Source organism: Chiloscyllium plagiosum, unplaced genomic scaffold (assembly GCF_037043375.1).
Source record: "Chiloscyllium plagiosum isolate Xiang-an unplaced genomic scaffold, Cpla_swu_hap1 HiC_scaffold_3, whole genome shotgun sequence".
NCBI lineage: Eukaryota > Metazoa > Chordata > Chondrichthyes > Orectolobiformes > Hemiscylliidae > Chiloscyllium > Chiloscyllium plagiosum.
Window position 1 is genome coordinate 19626626 of NW_028270141.1, and position 24281 is coordinate 19650906.

Sequence of the window (24281 nt, forward strand, 5' to 3'; positions counted from 1 at the left end):
ATCATAACTTATTTCCCTTCTTACTCATCCAGATTCATTTTATACACATTGAAAGCGAGGCATCTCAACAAAGACCATAGGACACATTAGCAGTAGTTAACATGGGTGCAAATATATATGCTTATGCTTCAGGAATTCATTGGAATCCTCTAAGGTGTTAAGTAAACAGATGAAAGCTGCTCAAACTGGGTGAAATCTTGCAGTGGTGACTGCAGATGCTGGAGACCAGAGTTGAAAAGTGTGGTGCTGGAAACGCGCAGCAGGCCAGGCAGCATCCGAGGAGCAGGAGAATCGACATTTCAGGCATAAGCCCTTCTTCAGGAATGAGGCTGGTGTGCCAAGCGGGCTGAGATAAAAGGTAGGTGGAGGGGAATTTGGGGGAGGGGTGCTGGAATACAATAGGTGGAAGGTGGTGAGGGTGAGGGTGATAGGCCAGAGAGGGAGTGGGGGCAGAGAGGTCGGGAAGAAGATTGCAGGTCAAGAGGGCGGTGCTGTATCCAGGGGTTGGGACTGAGATAAGGTGGGGGGAGGGGAAATGAGGAAGCTGGAGAAATCTACATTCATATCGTGTGGTTGGAGGGTCCTGGTCACCAGCTAGAGAGCTGGCAAGAATCCAAATTGCCTGTTTCATAACAGGTGTGCACATTTTGCAGGCACTTGACAGAATGAAGAAGTGTCACTGGACTCAAAGTAAACACTGTTTTCTCTCCACAGGTACTGCCAGGCTTATTGAGTTTCACCAATAATTTCTGATCCTGTGCTGCATCTTCCCCTGGGTTCAAGGACCCTGGTAAAGTAGGTCCCATACACTGAAAGTTGCTGGCCAGAGGGTGGAAAGTCTTCACTCTCCAGCAGTACCACCATGGAAGCATGTCTGCTCCCAGTAGAACATCAACACAAAGTCTTGGATCGCAAAAGGAGCAGGAACAGGTCAGCAATGGTGGGAAAGGGTCATGGGTGGGGGTTACTGTGGAGCAGTTGTGTGGAGTCAACAGCAGGGCATGGGAATAGTTCTCAGTAGCCACACTCCTTTTCTAGTGTCAGCTACCTCAACTAGGCACTAAGTCAGGAGCCTATAAGTAAATGCACCAGGGTTTGCTTGTCATTGGCAAGCTCCCTACCATACATTGGGTTAATAACAGCAGTAATGGGGTGAGGCACTGAAGCTGGAGGTTGTCCACAGGCCTTTCCACCACATACTTCATTAGGATTGAGGTAGGAAAGTCCCACCTGCCAAAGTTGCCAAGGTACAAGGTACAATATATATTTAAGCTGCATAAAAGTGAAAATTTTCAAGAGGGCTAAATTTTGTTGAGTTAAATGGCAAAGTAGTTTGATGCATCAATTGCTGACAATAAACAGGTAATAAATAAAAAAATCACTAGCTCTAGAGTAGCAATTAATGGTGTCCCACAGGGTTCTGGTTTCACAACTAGTATTGTAAACAATAGGGAGCAACGGGGCAGTACAATGGCTCAGTGGTTAGCAGTGTTGCCTCACAGCACCAGGGACCTGGGTTTGATTCCAGCCTCAGGCAACTGTCCGTGTGCAGTTTCCACATTTTCCCCATGTTTGCGTGGGTTTCCTCCAGGTGCTCCGGTTTCCTCCCACAATTCAAAAACATGCAGGTTAGGTAAATTGGCCGTGCTAAATTGCCCAGTGTTCAGGATGTATAGGTTATGTGCATGAGTCAGGAGTAGATAGAACATAGAAGAATACAGCGCAGTACAGGCCCTTTGGCCCTCGATGTTGCGCCGATCCAAGCCCACCTAACCTATACTAACCCACTATCCTCCATATACCTATCCAATGCCCGCTTAAATGCTCATAAAGAGGGAGAGTCCACCACTGCTACTGGCAGGGCATTCCATGAACTTACAACTCGCTGAGTGAAGAACCTACCCCTAACTTCAGTCCTACATCTACCCCCCCTTAATTTAAAGCTATGCCCCCTTGTAATACCCGACTCCATACGCGGGAAAAGGTTCACACTGTCAACCCTATCTAACCCCCTAATCATCTTGTACACCTCAATCAAGTCACCCCTAAACCTTCTTTTCTCTAATGAAAACAGCCCCAAGTGTCTCAGTCTTTCCTCATACGATCTTCCTTCCATACCAGGCAACATCCTGGTAAACCTCCTCTGCACCCGTTCCAGTGCCTCCACATCCTTCCTATAGTATGGCGACCAAAACTGCACACAATATTCCAGATGCGGCTGCACCAGAGTCTTATACAACTGCATCATGACCTCAGGACTCCGGAACTCAATTCCTCTACCAATAAAAGCCAGTACGCCATATGCCTTCCTCACCGCACTATTTACCTGGGTGGCAACTTTCAGAGATCTGTGTACATGGACACCAAGATCCCTCTGCTCATCCCCTCATGTTGGGGAATGGGTCTGGGTGAGATACTCTTTGGAGGATCGGTGTGGACTTGTTGAGTCGAAGGGCCTGTTTCCACATAGTAGGGATTCTAAATTTATGTTGAACATAATAATTGTAAGATATGCTGAAAACAAAGCTTTGTGAACTAGGGACATTGATAAGATTCAAAGGAATCTGGTTCAAGTAAGTTGGATGGACTAAAGCAAAACCCCAAAATGTTTTATTTTAGATCTAGCTTGAAACTGAATGAAATGTGTACACAAACTCAACAGTTTCAGGGGCAATTTAGTTCTTAGTAGCTACAAAGCAAAGTATCCATATTGTAGGATTATCACAATTCCAAGTTTACCTTTGGAACAGTGTTCCATGTCAATGCTATAGTTGTTTTCTTTTAGCAGCTTAGAGAACATTTCCGTATGCTGCTTTCTAATTCCTAGGTACTGAAAAAGAAACAAATGTCGGTCATAAACCCACCATGGGAAACAGAAAAAGAGATTGACAACCACTGAAAGCTTCTAGTCATTATGAAACCATTATCAAAAGGTTAATCAAGAAGTAGGATACCTCTCAAAGGCATTTGAAGTTAGAACAAATTATTCAAGTCGGTGTACATCATGGGTGAGGCAACATGTGGAATGGTAATACAGATTTTGACATCTATCTTTTAAAATAACACTGCTTAGGAGAGCCCAGAGAATTGGAGATACAATCCTTGATTCCAGGAGTTTTAACTTTAAAGACAGGGAACATTAAGTTGTACTATAAAGTAATACTAAGACTCATTTAATGTAGGTAGGCAGACTATTTGATATCGACTGTCAACAACGAACTAACAAAATTTAACCTACTTTTGGCAGAACCAAAGGGAATAAGCAAAACCCCAATCCCTTTCACCCACCCAAGTTCCAGAGTACTGGATATATGAAACAGAGACTAATGCAATTAATTCACTGTCTCAATTGCTTCAAAAATGAGACATTTAAGAATGGCATTGAAGAAAAGATAAATGTATAAATCAACTGATCTACAAAACCTTTTAGTATTTTTTTTTAAATTAACTTACTCAGAGATGTTAATACATACTTAGAATCAGAGAGTCTTAGAAATGTACAGCATGGAAACAGACCCTTTCCATCCAACACATCCATGCTGACCAGATATCCCAATGCAATCTAGTCCCACCTGCCAGCACCCAGCCTATATCCCTCCAAACCTTTCCCATTCATATACCCATCCAGATGCCTTTAAAATGTTGCAATTGTACTAGCCTCCACCACTTCCTCTGGCAGCTCATTTCATACACATACCACCTTCTGTGTGAAAAGGTTGCCTCTTGGGTCTCTATATATCTTTCCCCTCTCGCCCTAAACCTATGCCCTCTGGTTCTGGACTCCCCCACCCCAGGGAAAAGACTTTGTCGATTTACCCTATCCATGCCACTCATGATTTTATAAACTTCTATAAGGTCACACCTCAGTTTCCAACACTCCAGAAAAACAGTCCCAGCCTATTCAGCATCTCCCTATAACTCAAATCCTCCAACCCTGGCAACATCCTTGTAAATCTTTTCTGAACCCTTTCAAGTTTCACAACATCCTTCCAAAAGGAAGGAGACCAAAATTGCATGAAATATTCCAAAAGTGGCCTAACCATTGTTCTCTACAGCTGCAATATGACCTCCCAACTCCTGTACTCAACGCTCTGAGCAATAAAGGAAATCATACCAAATGCCTTCACTATCCTATCTACCTGTGACTCTACTTTCAAGGAACTATCTGCACTCCAAGGTCTCTTTGTTCAGCAACACTCCCTAGGACCTGACTGTTAAGTGTATAAGAATTGCTTTCCCAAAATGCAAAACTTCGCATTTATCCAAATTAAAATCCATCTGCCACTTCTCAGCATACTGGCCCACCTGATCAAGATCCTGTTGTAATTTGAGGTAATCTCCTTCACTGTCCACTACTCCTCCAATTTTGGTGCCATCTACAAACTTACTAACAATACCTTGGAGTGGATGGGACTTGAATCCCAGTCTCTTGGTCCAAAGAGAGGGACACAAAAACTTTAATTTTGTGCTGCTTGGATGATGGGTACCAATGGTGTTGGTCAGGTTTAAAAAGTTGGAATGTGGGGTTAATAGATACTTCAGGCTTGTGTTATGATTCTGGGAGTAAACAAAGCAACTTTTCTGCAAGAGAACAAGAAAGTTCAAGAAGTGGAAGACAATCTTTATCCCCCTGTTTCAGAAGTAGTCACACAAATGGGTATTTCAATATCTTCCATTTTTATCGCAATACAGGTTGTATCCAATCTCTGGAAGCAGTCAAATTTATGTCGCAAATGAATAATGTTCAGTCTATACTTACAATGAATTTGATGATCCAGTAATTTTCTTCCAATAATTTGATAATTAAGAGGTTGAACTCATCAACAATCGTCTGTAAATTCCATTCAGACTTAAGATTGGGGTATTTATTATATAAGAGAAACAATGAAATACACTCCATTGGCCTTTCTTTACATACAAGATCAACATCACTGGGCATTTTATCAATCTGATGACTTGGAAGATTTAATAACGAAATGGAACAGCAACCAGAATGTAGCTTTATAGAGAGGTTTTTAATATAAAGGGACATTTACTTATAAATTGGAAACAGTGGGAGTGGAATTTACAAAAAGTTGAATACTTATGAAATATTTTCATTCAGAATTATCTTTGAAAAGCCTGCATTTTTTAAGCTATTCATTTATGGTTCCATTTTATGAGCAGGGAGGTGGAAATGAACAAGAAAAAAAATGTTTCCCTTGCTGAAGTCAAAGATCCAGAGTTTCAACTTCAGCATCTAATATAATATATGCTGGTTGGAGGTTTGTGCATTCCAAAGGACATCTCAACTTCGCCTTTCCATGTTGCCAACAATACCTCCCAATATGTTTGATGCCTTTTTGGATAAGCCTTCGCCAATTTTTGCAATCACAAGCCAGGGTCTCCCAAGGCCAAAGTAAATGACATGTGGCACAAATAAATTATTTAACATGCTCAACCTCAATGCCCAAGTATAAGGAGGACAAGATACGGCTGCACATATTGCACTGCTCGGGGATTTCACAAGATGAAGGAGGGTCACTGGATTCTAAAAGTGAATACAGTTTTCTCTTTACAAGTACTGACGGGCTTGCTGAGTTACTGCAGCAATTTCTGGTCCTGTGACAGATTTCTACTGGATCTTCCCATGCAATTAAGGACCCGGGGAAAGAGGTCCCGCACATTGAAGGTTGCTGGCCATGGGCTGGCAAATCTTCATTATTCAGCAGGCCAAGCATAAGCAAATAGAGGCAAGATGCCGGTCAGCCATCTTGGGTAGCACCACAAAACTAGTCACCATGAGACTGACAATATACACAGCTACATCGACTTCAATGGAACCAATAATAGGTGGTACATACTGCATATGGCCAATGCACTGAATAGCAAATCTCAATGAGAACCACAAGATTGACTTCTTGCAAAAAAAACTGTTCTAACACAACCCATGAATAAATATTCACTTTTGCATCAACCATACATAGATAACCAATGAAAGCTGTAATAAATTATGCACAAAGTATGCAAAAGTTTGAAGAATTAAGAGCCTCCTTGACATATTATTATTCAGCAAACAACACACAATTCCTTTCAAAATAACTTCAAAACTGCCATTGCAACCCACAAGCTGCATAATTTCAGAACTATAACACCACACAAGTAGATAAACCTGCTGCCTGACACCATGTCGAACACAGATTCAAGAAGGGGCAGCATGGTGGCTCAGTGGTTAGCACTGCTGCCTCACAGCATCAATGACCACGGTACAATTTCACCCTCGAGCGTCTGTCTGTGTGGAATTTGCACATTCTCCCCGTGTCTGCATAGGTTTCCTTCAGGTGTTCCGGTTTCCTCCCACAGTCTGAAGATGTGCATGCTTGGTGGCTTGGCCATGCTAAGTTGTCCTGCAGTGTCTCGGGTTGTGTAAGTTAGGTGGAGTGCTACAAGCTACTGAGGGCAGGAATAGGAGGATACAGCAGATAAATGCATGGCTGAGGAGCTGATGTATGGAAGAAGGATTTACATTTTTGGATCATTGGAATCACTTTTGGGATAGAAGTGACCTGTACAAGAAGGACGGACTGCACCTAAATTGGATGGGGACTGGCAGGGAAGTTTGCTGGAGCTGCTCGGGAGCATTTAAACTAGTAAGGTGGGGGGATGGGACCCAGGGAGATAGTGAGGAAAGAGATCAATCTGACACTGTTACAGTTGAGAACAGAAACGAGTCAAACAGTCAGGGCAGGCAGGGACAAGGTAGGACTAATAAATTAAACTGCATTTATTTCAATGCAAGGGGCCTAACAGGGAAGACAGATGAACTGAGGGCATGGTTAGGAACATGGGACTGGGGTATCATAGCAATTACAGAAACGTAGCTCAGGGTTGGACAGGACTGGCAGCTTAATGTTCCAGGATACAAATGCTACAGGAAAGATAGAAAGGGAGGCAAGAGAGGAGGGGGAGTGGCATTTTTGATTAGGGATAGCATTACTGCTGTGCTGAGGGAGGATATTCCAGGAAATACATCCAGGGAAGTTATTTGGGTGGAACTGAGAAATAAGAAAGGGATGATCACCTTATTGGGATTGTATTATAGACCTCCTAATAGTCAGAGGGAAATTGAGAAACAAATTTGTAAGTGTAGTGGGCAGCATGGTGGCACAGTGGTTAGCACTGCTGCCTCACAGTGCCAGAGACCCCGGTTCAATTCCCTCCTCAGGTGACTGATTGTGTGGAGTTTGCACATTCTCCCAGTGTCTGCGTGGGTCTCCTCCAGGTGCTCCAGTTTCTTCCCACAGTCCAAAAATGTGCAGGTTAGGTGAATTGGCCATGCTAAATTGCCCGTAATGTTAGGGGCAGAGGTGAATGTGGGGGAATGGGTCTGGGTGGGTTGCGCTTCGGTAGGTCGGTGTGGACTTGTTGGGCCAAAGGGCCTGTTTCCACTATGTAAGTAATCTAATCTAATCTAATGTAATCTATTCTCAGCTATCTGTAAGAATAATAGAGTGATTATGGTAGGGGATTTTAACTTTCCAAACATAGATTGGGACTGCCATAGTGTTCAGGGTTTAGATGGAGAGGAATTTGTTAAGTGCGTACAAGACAATTTTCTGATTCAGTATGTGGATGTACCTACTAGAGAAGGTGCAAAACTTGACCCACTCTTGGGAAATAAGGCTGGGCACGTGACTGAGGTGTCAGTGGGAGAGCACTTTGGGGCCAGTGACCATAATTCTATTAGATTTAAAATAGTGATGGAAAAAGGATAGATCAGATCTAAAAGCTGAAGTCCTAAATTGGAGAAAGGCCAATTTTGATGGTATTAGGCAAAAAACTTTCAAAAGCTGATTGGGGCAGATGTTCGCAGGTAAAGGGACGACTGGAAAATGGGAAACCTTCAGAAATGACTTAATGAGAATCCAGAGAAAGAATATTCGTGTAGGGTGAAAGGCAAGGTTGGTAGGCATAGGGAATGCTGGATGACTAAAGACATTGAGGTGAAAATGTGTTGCTGGAAAAGCACAGCAGGTCAGGCAGCATCCAAGGAGCAGGAGAATCGACATTTCAGGCATGAGCCCTTCTTCAGGAAACTAAAGAAATTGAGGGCTTGGTTAAAAAAAAGAAGGAAGTATACGTAAGGTATAGACAGGATAGATCGAGTGAATCCTTAGAAAAGCATAAAGGCAGTAGAAGTATACTTAAGAGGGAAATCAGGAGGGCAAAAAGGGAACATGAGATAGCTTTGGCAAATAGAATTAAGGAGAATCCAAGGGTTTTACAAATACATTAAGGACAAAAGACTAACTAGGGAGAGAATAGGGCCCCTCAAAGATCAGCAAGACGGCCTTTGTGTGGACCGCAGAAAACGGGAAAGATACTAAATGAGTATTTTGCATCAGTATTTACCGTGGAAAAGAATATAGAAGATACAGACTGTAGGGAAATAGATGGTGACATCTTGCAAAATGTCCATATTACAGAGGAGGGAATGCTGATGTCTTGAAACGCATAAAGGTGGATAAATCCTCAGGACTCGATCAGGTGTACCCGAGAACTCTGTGGGAAGCTAGGGAAGTGATTGCTGGGCCTCTTGCTGAGATATTTGTATCATCGATAGTCACAGGTGAGGTGCCGGAAGACTGGAGGTTGGCTAACTTGGTGCCACTGTTTAAGAAAGATGGCAAGGTCAAGCCAGGGAACTATAGACCAGTGAGCCTGACGTCGGTGGTGGGCAAGTTGTTGGAGGGAATCCTGAGGGACAGGATGTACATGTATTTGGAAAGGCAAGGACTGATTAGGGGTAGTCAACGTGACTTTGTGCATGGGAAATAATGTCTCATAAACTTGATTGAGTTTTTTGAGGAAGTATCAAAGAGTATTGATGAAGGCAGAGCAGTAGATGTGATCTATATGGACTTCAGTAAGGCATTCGACAAGGTTCCCCATGGGAGACTGATTAGCAAGGTTAGCTCTCACGGAGTACAGGGAGAACTAGCCACTTGGATACAGAACTGGCTCAAAGGTAGAAAACAGAGGGTGGTGGTGGAGGGTTGTTTTTCAGATTAGAGGCCTGTGACCAGTGGAGTGCCACAAGGATCGGTGCTGGGACCTCTACTTTTTGACATTTACATAAATGATTTGGATGAGAGCATAAGAATGTACAGTTAGTAGATTTGCAAATGATACCAAATTGGAGGTGTAGTGGACAGCGAAGAGGGCTACCTCAGATTACAACAAAATCTTGACCAGATGGGCTGAGAAGTGACAGATGGAGTTTAATTTAGATAAATGTGAGGTGCTGCATTTTGGGAAAGCAAATCTTAGCAGGACCTATACACTTAATGGCAAGGTCTTCGGGAGTGTTGCTGGACAAAGGGACCTTGGGAGTGCAGGTTCATAGCTCCTTGGAAGTGGAGTCGCAGATAGATAGAATAGTGAAGAAGGCGTTTGGTAGGCTTTCCTTTATCGGTCAAAGTATTGAGTACAGGAGTTGGGAGGTCATGTTGCGGCTGTGCAGGACATTGATTAGGCCACTGTTAGAATATTGAATGCAATTCCGGTCTCCTTTTTATCGGAAAGATGTTGTGAAATTTGAAAGGGTTCAGAAAAGATTTACAAGGATGTTGCCAGGGTTGGAGGATTTGAGCTATAGGGAGATGCTGAACAGGCTGTTTTCCCTGGAGCATCGGAGTCTAAGAGGTGACCTTATAGAGATTTACAAAATTATGAGGGGCATGGATAGGGTAAATAGACAGTCTTTTCCCTGGGGTTGAGGAGTCCAGAACTAGAGGGCATAGGTTTAGGGTGAGAGGGGAAGATATAAAAGAGAGCTACGGGGCAATTTTTTTCATACAGAGGGTGGTACGTGTATGGAATAAGCTGCCGGAGGAAGTGGTGGAGCCTGGTACAATTGCAACATTTAAGAGTCATTTGGATGATTATATGAATAGGAGGGGTTTGGAGGAATATGGGTCAGGTGCTGGTCGGCATGGACAGGTTGGACCAAAGGGTCTGTTTCCATGCTGTACATCTCTATGACTTGCCATGGGAAATGCAGGATTATGGGCATATGGTGGATCCAGATAGGATGCTCTTCTGATGGTTGGCGTGGACTCGATGGGCTAAATGGCCTGCTTCCATGGGCATATGGTGGATCCAGATAGGATGCTCTTCTGATGGTTGGCGTGGACTCGATGGGCTAAATGGCCTGTGGGGATTCAATGGTTTTACGATACAATCTTAACAGCTGGCCATGAATCCAATCATGCACTGTTTCAGCAAAAATACTTCATTTCTAATCTCAATGTTATCCTCCAACAGATAAATCCACACTTTTATGCGAGAGATTTATTTCAGTTAACCACATTCCATAAAACTAACCCACCACTGACTACTAGCTCCCCAAATTTATTCAACAAATTAAAACACAATGAACTCAATTAAAGCATTCATCATCGGTTCCCTCATTTCATTAGGTCTCAGGCATTCCTTCAGACCATATTAGATTTTAACATTGAACATATTAAATAATTCATTTAGTTAACATGGCAGTGTTAAATATATTAAGAATCACTTACTTTGAGCAGTGGAGATGTGCCCAAGGCTACCAGGGCCTTTGCTTGCTGATTCAGTATGTACTGAAAGCCTTCACAAACATACCATTCACAGCCTTGATCTAAGACACAACATAGACACTCAATCAATACAGCAATGAAGCATTACAAGTTTGGTTCTGGTTAAAAATTAATTGCTTACATGCACAGTTGATCACTACTTGAAGGAAACCAACAAGGGCTATTAAATGAATAGGAAAAGCATTCTAATTCAAGGCAATGATGCTACAAAATTTCTTTCTTTGCAGCAAGAGACAGTCAAGATTATGTATTTCTAATGCTTTCAATAGTGCTGCAAAAAAGAAAACATTTGAGTTTAGCTTGCATATGAATTATGCAATTAAGTGAAATATAACAATGATATAAAAGATGGACTAATTGGACTATATTGCTAATTATCCCTCTCAAGGTCAGTTAAACGCAACCAAAGCCTGTAAACATTAGTTTACTAATTAGAGAAAGAAATACAAATCCATCAAGGACTGTGTAGATTATAATGGTCAAAAAGAAACAGATCTAGTAAATTAGTGCTTTTTATCCTTGTTCACAGTGGAGAAAAAGTTCAAAATACCAGTAGTACAACAAATCTAAAAGATAATTCAAGGAGACACACTCAGTGGATTTAACATTAATTAAAATGGTAATGGAGATAATAATGGGATAAATCTCCAGGACCTGATGGATTCCACCCTGGAGTATTAAAAGAAACTGCAGGTGTATCAGTGATAAATTTCAAAAATGCTCTAGATTCAGAACTGGTGCCTGTGGATTTAAAAATTGGAATTATCTAAGATGATGGAAGGAAGACACTGCTGGTCTCCTACCAAGTACAAAGGACACTGGTTATGATCTTAAAGAAGCTAATCAATCAATGTAGCTCCAGGATATTACAGCACATGTTGTTTAGGATAGAATTTTAAATCAGAAAACAAATCTTAGCAGGACTCATACACTTAATGGTAACGTCTTCAGGAGTGTTGCTGAACAAAGAGACCTTGGAGTGCAGGTTCATGGCTCCTTGAAAGTGGAGTCGCAGGTAGATAGGATAGTGAAGGTGATGTTTGGTATGCTTTCCTTTATTGGTCAAAGTATTGAGTACAGGAGTTGGGAGGTCATGTTGTGGCTGTATAGGACATTGGTTAGGCCACTGTTGGAATATAGTGTGCAGTTCTGGTCTCCTTCCCATTGGAAGGATATTGTGAAACTTGAAAGGGTTCAGAAAAGATTTACAAGGATGTTGTCAGGGTTGGGGAATTTGAGCTATTAGGGAGAGATCGAACAGGCTGGGGCTGTTTTTCTGGAGCATCAGAGGCTGAGGGTGACCTTAGAGGTCTGTAAAATCATGAGGGGCATGGATAGGATAAATAGACAAGGTCTCTTCCCTGGGGTGGGGGAGTCCAGAACTAGAGAGCACAGGTTTAGGGTGAGAGGGGAAAGATATAAAAGAGACCTAAGGGGCAACTTTTTCATGTAGAAGGTGGTACGTGAGTGGAATGAGCTGCCAGAGGATGTGGTGGAGGCTGGTACAATTACAACATTTAAAAGGCATCTGGATGGGTATATGAATAGGAAGGGTTTGGAGGGATATGGGCCAGGTGCTGGCAGGTGGGACTAGATTGCGTTGGGATATCTGGTCAGCATGGACGGGTTGGACCGAAGGGTCTGTTTCCGTGCTGTACATCTCTATGGCTCTATGACTGTCTAAACACGTTTACAACACACCTCTGGAGCAGGTGGGACTTGAACCTGGGTCTTCTGGCGCAATAATCTGCATATTCAAGGCACAGCCATCTTCAGCTGCGTCAATAATGACCTTCCCTCTGTTATAACATCAAAACTGGGGATATTCATTGATGACCACATATCATTAAGGACGCGATGCAACTTGTTGGACACAGACTACTTCAAAATCTAGATGGAGCAAAACCTAAATGATATTCAGGGTTGAGCTAATAAGGGGCAAGTGGTATTACACCACACAAGTGCCAAGTAATAGTCATCTCCAACAACAGTGAAAGTAGACATTTGCACTTGACCATCACAATTATTAACATGCTGAGGAGAAAATAAATATTGTGAGTATTCCATTTTCCTTAATTGACTGCAGCTCCAGCAATACCCAAGAAATTAGACATTGCTCACGACAAAACAGCCTGCTTGATCAGCACATCAGCCACTACCTTGAACATGCACTCAAGAATACTCTGGCCTCAGTCTAATGTCTCACCTGAAAGGCCAACTGTTATGGAGAAACCAGCTTAAACCCCAAACAAGGCTGGCATTAGCAAATTATTTGCCAATACTGTCAGACTATTTCCTGCAGAGCAAAAGTTCACTTTTTCTTTAAAAAAAATCCCTCAAAAATTTTTTTTCCTAGTTAATTTGAATAAGGGAGCACCGTTAACAGTGCAGAGGCATTTGCAATAGGGGCATTCTTCAGACAACCAGGGGGAAAAAATACAATGGTTGGTGACTGTACATATGTGCTATGCACACAAGTCCAGGCCCAGCACATCGTGGTGTCATACACAAATGTCCGCAATGCACATGTGCAGTCAGGTTGCAGGCTTGAATGGAAAACTGGGCAACCCAATATCTCATTCGCTAATGCACATGCAAGTATTTCCCTAGAGCATACTGTGCATCTCCTTGGTATCAGCTGATGCAGCCAAAAAATGAGAGGGTTAAGTGGGGTGAAGGCCGATGGAGGGAGTAGAGGAGTAAAGATTGATCTGATAACTCATTAGTGAAAGGCCCAGCAGGATTTAATGCAACTGATAGCTCATTAGCATTCTGTTTATAATGCTTAAACAATTCATTTCAATTGCAAGCCTGGAGGCAAATGTAAATTTTAATTTGAAGAATTACTCTGAAGTACTATTTTCAATAACGACTCAGAAATAAAAATTTTAAAATGCTGAAAATTCTCAGCAGACAGTATTTCAGTCCCAATGAATGTTTCAGGTCAAGAAGACATTTGACTGTTTCACTCTACTGAGATTTTGATTTCAGATTTCCAACCTCCATACTGTTTTATTTTTGTAAAAAAAAGTCCCTGTGAAACCTCACACAGAGTGATTTGTTCTCAGTTTTGATACCTCTTATGAATTTAAAAGTCTGAGTAATATTTAAATGTGTTGTACAATGTATCATGTCAGTTTTGCACATTGACTCAGTCATAAGCATGTGTTATTTTCAAACTTAATTTTAATAGTTTATGGGCAGACAGTAAAGGTGCTTTACTGTTTCTCATTTTAACAGGTGAGCCTCCTTTTTTGAAGTGACCTCAATCTTGAAAAAGGTCTTTCTACAGATATTAAATTAATCTCAATCCAAACTGATGAAGGGCTCTTGCCCAAAATGTCAATTCTCCTTATCCTCAGATGCTGCCTGATCTGCTGTGCTTTTCCAGTGCCCCATTCTCTCCTCTGATCTCCATCATCTGCAGTCCTCACTTTCTCCAAAATGATGTTAATGCATGGTCAGAAACATTTTTTTTCCCATATTTTCCACATTCATTGGACAACTCTACCCTAAAATATTAGAATTAATCAAGAATCAACAGCAAATTATCAAACAAAATGTCTAAAAAAGTTAGCAGGATAAATAATTTGTACCTACCAAGTTTATTTCTCTTCTTTAGTCCTTTGGACAGAGTGTTCACTCTTGCATTTTGCATAAAAATCTCACAGGGAGCATCTGCTGTTTTCTGTCAGAGTGGGAAAAAGTGCATTTTAAAAGGCAATGCCAGGTTTGCTTTACAACAGTGCTGAAATAATACAACATGAGCTTGCTTCAATAATATTGAAAGTAGTAGTAGTCAGAATTTCATAAGATATTCTTTTCATGCCCATAGACAGAAAAAAACTACCAATGAGAGCAAACCAGACTTCTCTTCTTCCATAAGCATTGTAGACAAAGAGAATCATGACAAGGACAAAAATCAAGACTATTTGTGTGACTATATTCAAGAAAAGGTGGATACATGGGATACAACTGATATCTTCAGTTTCACAACTGAACAGGGACTACAATCAAACTCCTTAAGTGAGTCCTCATGCAACAATATGTGGTAAATAACCAAGGATTACATTTGGTCATGGCAAAAAATATTTAGGGACAAACAAATGCAGCAAAAGATTCTTAGTGTCTCCCTGGCAAAAATAATCAGAGGAGAAACTAGAGTTTCCCCACTAAAGCATTCTTGTAAAATCACTTCTGAAATTTTTGAACAGCTGGATACTTCTGATTCTTCCACTGTAAAGAGCACTTTTCTTCAAAGTTTCTTTATTTTTGGACTGTGGACTAAAATGGGACATTATCTGGGCTGACATTGCACCTATCGCTAAAGTTTGCTTGAGAATGTAAATTTAAAACAGTTCTGGGATTTACATATGAAAGAACTGAAACCAACATGGTCATTCTAAAAGATGAGAGACTTAAACAATCCAAGTCTTTTTCAATATATAATTTCAGTTGCATCACACTGTAAACGTTTGCTATAAATTCTGAGTCTTATCATCTTATAATCCGCAACTAGCTGAAGGAGCAGCTTCGAAATAAACCTGTTGGACTATAGCCTGGTGTTGCATGATTTTTAACTTTGTACATCCCAGTCCAACACCGGCATCTCCAAATCATTGTTAACTAAGGCAATTTTTCCTTCAATGTTGTAATCCAAGGGTTTATGGGTTTGTTATACTTCAAATATATGCCCTACACAACAGAGACCTATGGAATGCAGAAATTATTTAACTGATCAAGAGAAATGAAAGCAGTACTGCCTATTTCCCTCTCTAACTACTTCATCTCTGATAATCTCCTTCCTTCCAAATCATAGATTTACCTGTAATTTAGCAGGCTCATGAGGTATCAGTGTATACACTGCTGGCATAGAAAAGTGTAGTGCAATAACCAACTGTTCTCTAGAGACTGGCAGTGAGAGGCACATTTCACTTAAATTACTGCTCCTATACCTTATTCTCCTCTCCCAGTCCAATACCTACCATCATACACCTTTTCCCCAATATTTCATATTTCTGTAACACACACCTGTCTCTATGGATCATGCTCAACACTTTCACTCATACACTTGATAAGGTTTGGAGTTATCTTTCCGCCCACTCTGTATGAAGTCTCTTTCTCTTCTCTCACCCTCCTACCCAACACATATCATAATGTCTTTTAACCACACATTTATCATATAACAATAGAATTTGCGAAACATTGCTGGCCAGTAATTTATGGCACTGACTCCAGTAAGGCAGGGTAGAAAGAAGACCATTCAGCCTTGATAGTCACAAAAATAAAACAGTATGGAGGTTGGAAATCTGAAATCAAAATCTCAGTAGAGTGAAACAGTCAAATGTCTTCTTGACCTGAAACATTCATTGGGACTGAAATACTGTCTGCTGAGAATTTTCAGCATTTTAAATTTTTTATTTCTGAGTCGTTATTGAAAATAGTACTTCAGAGTAATTCTTCAAGCACAGAGAGATTCAAGTGAGCCATAAGGAGATGCTTTCTTATCATATCCTTTCATTTGTATGAAATGATCTAAATGTTACCACTCACATACTGCCATGTCAGGCTGTAAACTTTTAAATTAAATAACTTCTCCTTGAAACACATTTTTTACTTTTGAACAGTCAAACTGGTTGCTTCTGTACCCTTTCTTCATGTTCTTGTCTTCCATGTTTTTTCTTTCCTCTTTCCCAAGTAGTGCTAACCTTTTTGGTCCTTTTGTTTATGAGTCATGGCTTAGTCAGAGTCAGAAGTTATGAGTTCAAGTTTCAATCTAAGACTCAAACACAAAGCAAGTTGGACTAAAGATATGTTGCATTGCCAAGAGTTGCCATCTTCCAGATGAAACATGCCTCTTCTGCCCTCTCAGGCGTATGTAAAAGATCCCATTACACCACACTGAAGGAGGGCAGGAGAGTTACAGCTGGTGTCCTGGGCAATATTTACCCTTGAATCAATATCACAGAAGGAGATTAGCTGGTCATTATCAGATTGTTGTTTGTAGGCCTCTGCTGTGCAAATTGACTACTGCTTTTCCATTACAGTGACCACACAAGCACTTCAACTGACATAAAGCACTCCAGTGGATGTGAAAGGTTTTGAAATATTGTTACAAGACTTTTCTCTGGCACTTCACCCAAATATGTATATCGCAATATTGGTGGTGGCTGGTAGGTGAAGTAATGCCTGCCTTAAATGTATGGTTCTTGAATGCGAACACAAGATTATACTCCCTTCCCCTTCCCCCTCCCCCTGGATCAATGTTCAACTGTAGCACCAGCTCAATCTTTGCTGTGATCAGCAAATGGGCTGAAGCCAAATGTGACCTGTAAGGCCCAACAATGGCAACTTTTACTGAGACTATTATTCTTTCCAATGCAACTGTATTTCAGTGATTGTAGTGACCAAAATTAACCACAGTATGAGGTTTTATCAATGCATTCTAAGACATTATGTTGACCTGCACAGACTTGTGTTCTAGTATCTGATTATGAACTCCACCTCTGATCAATATGTTAAATTGATTCAATGCATTACCTGGAAATTGAAAGTAAGATGCCAGCAATTAAAACTTTTTGAACATTTTTAGTGAAGTTACGTTGTGTGCAATTATTTACTTCACTTGCAAAGAGCTCAACGGAGATTTCCCAATATCATCTTCGAAGTGCATGGTGATTAGGTATGATTAAAGTATTAAAAAGGCAACTTTCCTGAACACCTGTCCAATAATGAATCCTTATCTAACAGGTCAGAAATTGTATTGCCTGGGTCAACCATCTCAAAGATTCTCTGTAGAACTTTATTTTACAAATTTACCATGGCAAGAGAAAATGAAAGTTGTTATTGATTTTGGTTTAAATCACACTTTCAAGCAATGCGTTCCAAATCTTAACAGTTTGCCATGTAAATAATGTTTCTTTATTTCACCTGCAGTTCCTTTGCCAATTACCTTAAATGTGTGACCTCTGTTTGCAGGCTGTTCCGCCAATAGAAACAGGCTTAGTTTATTTATATAGTATTCATGGCTTTGAAAATCGTAACCAAACATGAGCTTAACTTAACCTTCTCAGCTCTGAGGAGAATGGCATCGACAACCCTGGTGTCTCTAGGTGACTGAAGAGTCTCTGCTACCATTCCACTAAATAACCTCTGTATCCTCTGTAAAGCCTAGACATCCTTCTCACATGCTTCATAAATCTAGGGCTATGTTTCCACCATTCCTTCTGAAAGTTCACCAGATGTTAATCAAATGCACACAAAGAACTTCCAGGCAGAGTTACAGAACATAGAACAGTACAGCACAGTACAGGCCCTTTCGGCCCTTATGTTGTACCGGCCTTTTATCTTACTCTTAAAATCAGATTAGCCTACACACCCTTCATTGTACTATCTTCCATGTGCCTTACCAAGAGTCGCTTAAATGTGCCTAATGTATCTGACCTTACGACAACTGCCGGCAGTGCATTCCATGCACTCACCACTCTCTGTGTAAAGAACCTACCTCTAACATCACGGCATGGTGGTGCGGTGGTTAGCACTGTTGCCTCACAGCACCAGAGTCCCAGGTTTGATTCTGGCCTCAGGCGACTGTCTGTGTGGAGTTTGCCCATCCTCCCAGTGTCTGCGTGGGTTTCCTCCAGGTACTCCAGTTTCCTCCCACAGTCCAAATATGTGCAGGCCAGGTGAATTGGCCATGCTAAATTGCCCGTAGTGTTAAGGTGCATTAGTTAGAGGGAAATGGGTCTGGGTGGGTTACTCTTCGGAGGGTCGGTGTGGACTTGTTGGGCCGAAGGGACTGTTTCCACACTGTAGGGAATCTAGTCTCCCCATAACCTTCCTCAAATCGCATTAAAATTATGCACCCTCGTGACAGACATTTCTGCCACAGGAAAAAATCTCTGGCTATATACTCTATCTGTGCCTCTCAAATCTTGTACACCTCTACCAAGTCAGCGCTCATCTTTCTTTGCTCCAATGAGAAAAGCTCTCTCAGCCTTTCTTCATAAGACACGCCCTCCAGTTCAGGCAACATTCTGGTAAATCTCCTCTGCACCCTCTCTAAAGCTTCCACATCTTTCCTCCGATGAAGTGACCAGAACTGAACACAATATTCCAATTGTGGTCTAACCAGGGCTCTACAGAGCTGCAGCATAACCTCACAGCTCTTCAACTCAATCCCCCTGCTAATAAAAGCCAACACACCATGGGCCTTCTTAACACTATCAACTTGGGTGACAACTTTGAGGGATCTATGAACATGGACCCCAAGATTCCCCTGTTCCTCCACACTGCCAAGAATCCTACCTTTAACCCTGTGTTCTACATTCAAATTTGACCTTCCACTTCACACTTTTCCAGGATGAACTCCATCTGCCACTTATCAGTCCAGTTCTGCATCCTGTCAATGTCCTTTTACAACAGCCCTCCCCAACTCTACCAATCTTTGTGTTATCGGCAAATTTATTAACCCACCCTTCCACTTCTTTATCATTTATAAAAAAACACAAACAGCAGAGGTCCCAGAACTGTTCCCTACAGAACATCACTGGTCACTGAGCTTCAGGCTGAATTTACCACCACCTTCTGTCTTCCATGGGCCAGCCAATTCTGTATTCAGACAGCTAGATTTCCCTGTATCCCATGCCTCCTTACTTTCTGAATGAACCTACCTTGGGGAACCTTATCAAACACCTTGCTAAAATCCATGTACACCACATCCACTGATCTATCTTCATCTATGTGTTTTGTCGCATCTTTAAAGAACTCAACAGGGCTGGTGAGGCATGACCTGCCCATCACAAAGCCATGCTGACTGTCTCTAATCAAACTATGGTTTTCCAAGTAATCATAGATCCTGTCTATCAGAATCCTCTCCAATACTTTGCCCACCACTGATAGAAGACCGACTAGTCTGTAATTCCCAAGGTTATCCCTATTCCCGTTCTTGAACAAGGGAATAACATTGGCCACCCTCCAATCATCTGGTACTACTCCTGTGGACAGTAAGGACACAAAGATCATAGCCAAAGTTCTTAAGTTACCTCTTACTAGTTTAAACTTGGGTCATCTTGCACTATGTCCACAAATTAATTTAACTGACACTGTTTTAAACCATGTCAGGTGCAACATAAATTAAAAGTAGCATTAGTCTTAGCTATAAAAGTACCAGAAGCAGACACTGCTGTTGCCAGTTTAAACATTACGAAAGGTCAGTATATATTATTAAATGGCAAAATGAAAGCTAGTGCAAAGAATAGGAAGTCAAAAAGTTTAATACATTATATACATACTGGATTATTGTACATGACCTGGGAAGATCTTCAGTATTGAAATATTCATTGATCCCATTTGCTTCACCAATTATACAAGACCTCAGAGCAGAAATAGGCCATTCAGTCCGTCAAGTTGACTCCACCATTCAATGAGATCATGCTTGAACCTCAACTCCACTTTCCTGCCTTTTCTCCAAACCCCCAATTCTGTAACTGATTAAAATCTGTCTATCTCAGCTTTGATTATACTTAACAGCCCAGCATCTTCAGCCCTCTGTAAAGAATTTAACAGATTCATCAACGTCAGAGAAGAAATTTCTCATCTTAATTAAATATCTTAAATGACCTCACCCCTTATTCTGAAATGATGCCCTCTGGTCGTAGACTCTTCTACAAGGGGAGATCAACCTTTTTGCAGCTAACTTGTGAAGTCCCCTAAATATCTTGTACATTTCAACATGGTCATCTCTTATTATTCTTAACTGCAATGAAGACAAGCCTAACCTACTTAATCTCATAAAACAATCCCTTCATACATGGGATCAAAATAGTGCACCTTCTCTGAAGTGACTCCAATGCATATATATCTTTGACAAGGTGATCAAAACGATTCAGTTTTCAAGGTATGGTCTCTGCTCCTCCTTGCCTAACCCTTCCCTCCGTTCCATCTTACTTGCTCTCTGCACCAGTCCTCCTTATCTCCCCTCTCTGCTCCCTCTCGCCTGCACAACCCCCACTCTTTCTCACCCACACTATCTCCAGTCTCTTATGGATAACACTCCCATTCTCCCCAGTGCATACCTTGTCCACACATGTGACTCTCACACACTCCCTTGCTTCCCCTTACCCATTCAGTCTCCCTTGTTCCCTCAACATGGTAATGGCATTCACATTAATCATGGCCTCTCAACTTCGCTGACAAACATTTTACCACTATGTTTCAAAACTATTCTAGTTTCATCCAGATACAATTTACAGGCAACAGGGAATTTGTAAAGGTAAGTGTAATTATACCACAATATAAGTTAATGTCTTCAGTAACTTGAATGAGGAAACAAACTATAATCTTCACATAACAGCACTCACCTCAATAACATTGTGACAGGACTTGCAAAAGAATTTGCCTTCATCTGAAATCGCCCAGTTAATCACAGAACATCGTTCACATGGCTCTCTGAAATCTCTCTGAAAAAGATGGAAACATAGATTTCAACAAATCATTTCCTATACAAACTAAAGCATAAATGCAAATGTGATTTTGGAAGGGGAATAAAGAAACTAAAATGAGGGAATGGTAACTTTTATACTGCACCTCACATACAAGCTTTAGTATAACTTTACAGTGATAGCAGTAATTGCAAACATGGTGCCCCAAGTGCCAAGATGTTTTTGTGTACATGACAAGCTCCCGGTAATGATAAGGCTTAATTTGTCAAACCAGAACAAATTTAGTCTAGTCACATCCAGCTTGTTCAAAAATTAATAGCATGAGTATCCTGAGGAGTTTGACTTCTTCACCATGGAGGCTGGGCAATTGGGGCTGCGATAGACAGATATTTAATCAGTAAGGGAATATAAACATAGAAAACAGGAACAGTAAACCAATCTGAGCTTCAAGCCTGCTTTGTCATTCAGCATGACCATAGCTGATCACCCATCTCATTCTCATTTTCTCCCCTTACTCTGAGCCCTTCAGCCCGAAAAACTATACATAAGAACTAGAGGACAGAGGTTTAGGGTGAGAGGGGAAAGATATAAAACAGACCTAAGGTGCAACTTTTTCCATGCAGAGGGTAGTACATGTATGGAATGAGCTGCCAGAGGAAGTAGTGAAGGGTCATATAATTGCAACATTTAAAAGACATCTGGATGGGTATATGAATAGGAAGGATTTGGAGGGAAATGGGCCAGGTGCTGGCAGGTGGGACTAGATTGGGTTGGGATATCTGATCAGCATGGATGAGTTGGACCGAAAGGTCTGTTTCCATGCTGTACACCTCTAGGTGTCTAAATATTTTTTGAAAGCATTCAATATTTTGGCCTCAGTTATGGGGTAAAGCGAGGAAAATGGAGTTGAGGATTACCAGATAAGTCAGGATGTCATTGAGTGGCAGAGCAGACTCATTGGACTGAATGGTCTACTTCTGCTCCAAGATCTTCTGGGAATCACAGTTAGATAGACACATCATTTCCATGTTTAGGTACTGTTAGGAATGAGTCCCACCACTTTAGCTGAAAATTCTAATCTCATCTCTCCCTGAAGTGTAGAGCATATTAGAAATCAAACACTTCCACAGGATAGTTGGTTGGAGGAGGTGGGGTCAAAGGGGGAAGAGCTAAGAACCTCTTTTGCAAAGGCAGTGTGATATATTTTGAGATTTAAATGCCCACCAATATAGGCAGTCACTTTGACAGGTGCAGTGAACGTGTAAGTATGTAGGTGAGTATGGGGTTAGCATGGCAGTTGGTCAGGTGGGAAGTGTGCTAGAAAAATGATAGGGTGGTTAGGGTAGCTGGGGGTGGGGAGAGAGTGTAAAAGGGATGGGGTATTGAGGATACTTAGTGGTGGGGCCTGGCAAGGGAATCAGGGTGTGAAAGTCAGCAGGGAAGCTTGGGGATGGCCTGGGGTCTTGTCCTGGCTGGGGGGGCAGGATAACGGACCCATGAGCCAGACACAGAGAGGAACTGGAAAAGCGCAGCAGAATCGGCACACGACCACCTCCTTGCTGACAGATTTGAAATTATACTGTAATGTAACCGTCCATTCAATGGACGGTGAGACCCGGATGTACAACATCGAGGTACTGCAGCTCGAGGGTGGCCGGCTCGCGCACTAACCGCCCCACTCACCGTGTCCTCCTCATCCATTCCCCACCTTGCCCGGACCACCCCCCCCCCCCTTGTAGTTCCGGCCGGACCACTTTCTCCCGGGCGCACTTCCGGTCCGCCGCTCCAAACCGTCCGGTTTTGATGGAACGTGCTCAGCTGCTGCTTTATCACGTTCTCAAAATGACTGGAAACCCAGCGGGGTGTTTAATACAACACAAACACGGTCTGTACGTGAATACGTTTGTGTATTTTAAAAGTCTTGGCCGACCATGTAAACATGACCCCTTTTTTTTTGAACTTGACAACGACGTGAATATTTCCTGTGGAAGATTTTAATTTGTTGAAATGCAACGATGCAAGACGGGGGAGGGGGTGGGAAGCTGTGGGAAACTAAAACTTAACGGATACATAATCATTGGATGAAAATGAATCAGGGCAAGGAGACTTGAAAATAGGCGTGAATGGATGGTAATGCTATGATTCAATGTCTAGACAATAAGGGGGTGATTTAAAACTTGGAGAATGCTGCAGCTCATATTCGGAATAATACCATCGTCTAAGGTATTTCTGTCAAAGTACAATGCGGGTCTGTTCAATGGTCAGACCCTCTCATGGCCTCAAACGTCTGTAAATAGTGTCCTGCATCAATAAAAAAAAAGCCTTTGGTTTTTGCAACCTCAGGGAATGTCAGATTCCAATGTTTGTTTTTCTTGATATGCAAACACTGTACAGAACTGCTTTAGTACCAATGTATGTACATGTTTTTTTTATTAATAAAGTATATCTTTGCAATAAAAAATGAACAATGCAAAGTAAACATGGTGAGGCTTTACAACACATGAGTCAGGACACGCAGGAAAAATATAATCAATTTAGCTCAGCATATTTTCCAATATGTATATGCATGGGAAGGGGTGGGTGGCATCTTGACTGATGAGATGTAAATAGAATGAAGTCAGTGCTTAAACTGAAGAAAGATAGTTAGATGTTTATATGACATTTAACTGTTTTGATATGATAGACCTGGAATATTGTTCAAAGTAGCTTCACATCAGAAGTGAATATAATTCAAAAACAAGTGGTGGAGTATCCGTCCCTTAAAAATCCATCATGATGTTACATAGAACGCAGAACAGGCCCTCGATGTTGTACTGACCTGTGAACTAATCTAAACCCATCCCCCCACACTATCCCATTATCATCCAAGAATTGTTTAAATGTCCCTCATGTGGCTGCGTTAACTACATTAGCAGGTGGGCATTCCACGCACTTACCACTCTCTGAGTAAGGAACCTGCCTCTGACATCTGTCTTAAATCTATCACCCCTCAATTTGTAGTTATGCCCCCTTGTACATGCTGACATCATCATCCTACGAAAAAGACTTTCACTGTCTACCCTGTCTTATCCTCTAATCATCTTGTATGTCTCTATCAAATCCCCTCTTAGCTTCTCTCCAATGAGAACACACCCAAGTCTCTCAGCCTTTCCTTATAAGACCTTCCCTCCAGACCAGGCAACATTATGGTAAATTTCCTCTGCACCTTTTCCAATACTTC

The 24281-nt window shown here is 41.6% G+C and overlaps 1 protein-coding gene across 2 annotated transcripts in view; it reads right to left on the bottom strand.

Annotated features, from left to right (window-relative positions):
- taf1b (TATA box binding protein (Tbp)-associated factor, RNA polymerase I, B) overlaps positions 1-22798 on the bottom strand; it is a 94319-nt gene extending 71521 nt beyond the window's left edge. The window contains exons 1-4 of one of the 2 annotated variants that reach the window (XM_043678043.2): positions 22745-22798; positions 20981-21079; positions 14220-14307; positions 10563-10660 (exon numbers count right to left, since the gene is read on the bottom strand). In XM_043678043.2, the coding sequence (XP_043533978.1) occupies positions 10563-10660; positions 14220-14307; positions 20981-21079; positions 22745-22762 (303 nt within the window). In that variant the 5' untranslated portion in view covers positions 22763-22798. Of the gene's footprint in view, positions 1-10562; positions 10661-14219; positions 14308-20980; positions 21080-21659; positions 21679-22744 lie in introns of those variants that run through there. The other variant, XM_087977814.1, reaches the window with a different exon arrangement.
- Between the last annotated feature and the right edge of the window lie 1483 nt (positions 22799-24281).